Here is a 4,728-nt window from a genome sequence, read left to right as displayed (position 1 = left end):
CAGCAGGGGGCAGTACTCCATGCGTAGCCCCCACCAGCCAGAGTCCTGCCAGCACAACTACTGCCACTGCTGCACCTGCTACAGGTTTCACAAACAAGATATACTCGCAGACGTTCAGTAGTGAATGCTGTGCACTGTGCGGCTTATGTGGTTATTTCGGCAGCTTGGAATCTAAAACGTATATGGGTTTGCTGATTACAAAAAGAATGGTTCAGTAAAAAAAAGAGATTTTAAATAATCTCATTTTACATAAATGTTGCGTAATATAGCAGACATACGGTACTGTGCAAAAGTCTTAGGCAATCATTAGATTTGCTGCTTTAGCAATGTTTATGACCATATATAATTTTGCTGACTATTAGAATACAACCTGGACATTTTGTATGCAGTATCAAAAAAAATACTGAAAAAAAGCTGAAAAACCAGCTTATATAAGATACAGTGGTAAGTATTTAGTGTGACCTCCCTTTACACTTCAGCAATAGCAGGAAAAAATCTAACTCTAAGGAGGAACTCTGGAAAGTGCTGAAAGAAACCTGGTAGAATACACCTAAAGGCTGTTTCAGAACACTGCGGGCAATCTCCCTAAAAGAGTTCAGGATGTGATTAGTGCCAAGGGAAGTCACAGTGGAGGTAGAAAATTGTGTTTTTAGAAGTTTTGTGCACATATTTCCTGTATTTTCTGTATCTTAATAAAGAGACAGAAATAATTGTATATGATCAGTACACCATTGCTAAAACAACATCGTCAAATGGTGGTTTAGGACTTTTGCACAGTACAATATTTCTTATTTAAATAAACAGTTTTTGGAAGTTGGTTTCAAAATGTATCATCCACAGAATTAAATTTTACAGTTGCTAACTTTTAGGGGTACTGTTGTTGGAGCTATGTGAAGATATTTTGTTTATTATAGATAACTGTCATACATAGCCCTGCCCATATGGTTCAGGATAGTGTGACCTTGCTTAAAAGCTAGATAGAGTTTGAGGCAAGTGTGTGAAGATTTTTGTCTGTATTTAGAGGAAACATGCCTATAAATGAGTGACTTGGTGAGCCTAACGACATTATTTATTAGCTGTGTTAGTCATGAAGCTCCAGTGTAACACTAAAGAGGGGAGCATCTTTCAACTGATCAACTACATTAAGGGGAAAATGATTAATAGTGTGTTTTGGGTCAGTTTTGTGTGTTTCCTAAACCACTTCGTTCCGAATTCAGATTGGTAGCTTATTGCATGACCATGAAGATTCCTGTGGGGAAATCTTTGGCTGTATTTTCTTTCATTTTGACACCAGCTCTGTCTCTGCCTGTCTGTGCTAGAAGCATCCAGCAACACAACCTCAAACACTCTGGCCAATCAGACGTCTCCAGAGGACAGCCAGCAACTTCAGTCATCTGCCTCACTGGACAGCAGTTCCTCACTTCCGGAGTCCTCAGCCCTTTTTGAACCAATAAAAACAGATCCTTCAGAATGTGAGTACATGCAGTGTTTAAACTGAACCAAGACGCATCCAGAAAAGAGTTGTCTTCTGCCCATATGTTAGTATGACAGGTGGAGAATAATAAAAGCTGAACTAGCTTTAGTGTGCATGTTCTTTGCTAAACTAAATTTTGTATTTTCTGTACTTAAAGTAGTTTTGCCTGTCCTTCATATATGGTTTGTTGCTTAATTTAACTAAGCATGTTTTTCTTTTTGTTCTTAGTATTGGACTTTCCTAAAGAACTTTCAGAAATGTTTGACCCTACTAAAGGTAAGCCATTTTAAAGTCCTACATATTTCATTTAAAAACAATGCTGGAGGGCAAAAGTTGGTGTTGGTAAGAGCAGGTCTGATGCGGTTACTCAGGGAGCTGTTTGTTTGTGTGTGTGTGTGTTTGTTTCCCTTATCTTTGCAGAAATCATGAGTGCAGATCTACTGGAAGAGCTGATGTCATCTGAAGGTAAAGCAGGCCTTAAACCAAGCCATCTGTACATAGTTTACTACTAGACATGAAGATGCATTAGTAAAGTGTGCATTAGTACAACTTGTAAAAACTGTACAGCCATTTGTATGGGATACACTGGAAGATATATGTACTATATGTAACATATGTGAACAATAAAAGTAGTATACGCTTCACAGTTCTCCTGGAATTACAGCCCTTTAAAATGTATTTCCATAGAGTTGTGGACAGTGCACTAGAAATCTTGTTGATTTTAAGATTTAAAAAAACATTTATGATCTTGCCATGTTTTTAAATGTACAATAGCCTGTTTTATTTATCACATGCACATTAATGACCCAAGACACGTGGCTGACCTCAGTAGTGCAGTAAGAAGTTGTCTTCGTGGTTGCTCAGATCAGTGTAGAAATGAGTATTTCCTTCCCTTGGGTTTATTGACCACTAAGTGCTTTGAATTGCACTGTATAATTACGGACCTAGTAACATAAAAACGTTTTTTTTTTTTGCAATTCAGCTCGGTTTATCTTTCAGTAAAAGCAGTCCAAACATTACTCCCTTTCCTCATCCACCTTCTTTCTCTTTCATAGTTTTCTCTCCACTCCTCCGTCTCTCTCCTCCTCCCGGCGACCATGACTACATCTATAACCTGGATGAGACTGAGGGCCTCTGTGACCTTTTTGATGTTCCTATTGCCAACCTTTGACCTCCAAACGCACGCTAGAGTAGCCTACTTGTATTAAAAAAAAAAAGTTTTTTTAATACCAACTTCAGAAGTAAAAGGTGTGGTTCTATTTCAGATCCATGTGTATAAGCTGATCTACTTGTGTGTGTATATAGAGTTGTATGGTTTTATTTTTGTCTCCCCCCACCCCCCCCCTTTTGTTTTGTTTTTTGTTTTTGTTTTGTTTGGTATACGCCTTACCCAAAGCAGTGAGCTACTGAAAAGTGTCACAGAACATTTCCCTGCTTCGCTCACTCCTGATGCCTGAAGCTTTACTGAAGTAACCTTAATAGTGTGACAATGTCATTTTAACTCAATACTGAATAATACTTTTAAAAATCATTTTAACCCAACAGTACATGAATCCGAGTTCTTTTCCTAATTTGAATTGAGTTTTGGTGCCTTTTGTCACGTGCTGAGAGATGAAAAGAAAACCAAACACGAGCAATGTGAAAAACGTTGATGAAATACCAGCTGGTTCCCTGCCTTTGTTCCCTGTCTTCATGTACTGTGATGACATCCTTAAACAATGGACATAAGCTTTTGTTTGTAAAAGTGGGCATAGATTTGTGTGAATACAGCATGTTTACTTACATGCAGACTATGCCTCACTTTCTGTTGATTATTATGTCAGCTTGGTGTCCAGTATGTAGTATATGGAAAGCTCTAGCAAAATGATCCTGATGTATTGACCCAGCCACTTGGCTGAATCCACTAAGCGTTGTTGTTATATCTTTGTACTACAGAAGCATGAGAGTTTCAGGGAACTGTAAGGCAGTTTTAGCGTTTGGTTTATAATTTCCATGCCAAAAAAAACACCCTTCATATTAAATGCAACAAATTGGTGAGCCTTGAAGCTTTTTTGTTTGTTTGTTTGTTTGTTTCAGGACTCACTAATGCTAAGTATTGGGCAATAAGACTTCATACTTTTGTTATCCACGTGTTTGTTATTGTTTTTGTCACTTAACTGCACATATACCTAAAATGACTTAACACCGTATGAACCTAGCGACTTGGCAGTGTAGTTCAACTTAAATAACTTGGAACTCGCGACTTCCGGATGTTCCCTTTGCTTATATGTGCCCGAGAAATGACGCATTAGTTGTAACTTAAGTTATTAATTCTGACTGACGAGCTGCAAGTTTTACGTTTTTCATTGCTAAATGCGCTAAACTTTTCATTGTTACCTATTCCTTTCATCTATTGTGATTTTACATGTATGTATATGTATTTTTGCTAATCGTAACTAAAACGATTTTGTATTGTTTGTATATGAGTGTGTAAAGAATATACATTAATGATGAGAAATCCAGGCTCATTTCCACGTGTTGAAGATTAAGCTGTCTTCTATGCCCCTGACCATGTAGACACAGGTTCTGACACCTGAAAGGAATCGAACCGTTGTTTTGAAATGTATTGGCTTGGATTTTTTTTTAATGATAGGGCAAATGATATTTTTATGGTTGTACACATTAAGCATTTTACCATTTATTTTTATATTTGATATGTAGTCAACTGATCTTAGTATGCACAGAGGGTGCTTTTCTCAAAATTGACTTTCATCTCAACATCGCACTTTAAGATATCACTTTGGATGCGCCGACCCTGATGGATGGAGCGCCCAGTTCAAGTCCAGGGAAACTTCTTTCACAATGCCATCGATGTCTGTCATTTGTAAACGGCCTATTATTAACTTACCGGAATTACTATCTGCAAAAATAAATAACACTTTTTTAAAATTATGGTGAACTTTGATTGTCAGTTTGGATTTCATGGTTTCAATAATTAAGTTGTATTTTCTCGATTTGCTTCTGACTCACCCAAACTACTTTGTAACGGGGCATAATTCAGTTACCTGAAAATCAGTCTTCACTTATTACAGAAATACTGCAATGCAAAACTTAGAACAGTACTTTAAACATATGCAAGCTAGCTAAACATTTAAGGTTACAAAACTTAATCCAAAAAAAGTTCCGCGAAAATGAAGTTTTAGCTTTAAAAAAAAAAAAAAAAAAAAAGCTTAACTGGACAGGTTGAACATCGGACTCCATTCCCAAGACGGCTA

At 37.2% G+C, this 4,728-nt stretch overlaps 1 protein-coding gene across 2 annotated transcripts in view; it reads left to right on the top strand.

Moving 5' to 3' along the window:
• e2f4 (E2F transcription factor 4) overlaps positions 1 to 4,405 on the top strand; it is a 7,141-nt gene extending 2,736 nt beyond the window's left edge. The window contains exons 6-10 of one of the 2 annotated variants that reach the window (XM_027019663.2): positions 1 to 84; positions 1,323 to 1,472; positions 1,703 to 1,750; positions 1,895 to 1,939; positions 2,530 to 4,405. The exon at positions 1 to 84 is cut by the window's left edge and continues 208 nt beyond it. In XM_027019663.2, coding sequence (XP_026875464.2) covers positions 1 to 84; positions 1,323 to 1,472; positions 1,703 to 1,750; positions 1,895 to 1,939; positions 2,530 to 2,645 — 443 coding nt within the window. In that variant the 3' untranslated portion in view covers positions 2,646 to 4,405. Of the gene's footprint in view, positions 85 to 1,319; positions 1,473 to 1,702; positions 1,751 to 1,894; positions 1,940 to 2,529 lie in introns of both variants that reach the window. The other variant, XM_027019662.2, reaches the window with a different exon arrangement.
• The last annotated feature ends 323 nt before the right edge of the window (positions 4,406 to 4,728 follow it).

This window comes from Electrophorus electricus, chromosome 12, assembly GCF_013358815.1.
Source record: "Electrophorus electricus isolate fEleEle1 chromosome 12, fEleEle1.pri, whole genome shotgun sequence".
Lineage (NCBI taxonomy): Eukaryota > Metazoa > Chordata > Actinopteri > Gymnotiformes > Gymnotidae > Electrophorus > Electrophorus electricus.
The sequence above is the reverse complement of the archived record's forward strand: the minus strand, read 5'-3'. Positions and strand labels throughout refer to the sequence as shown.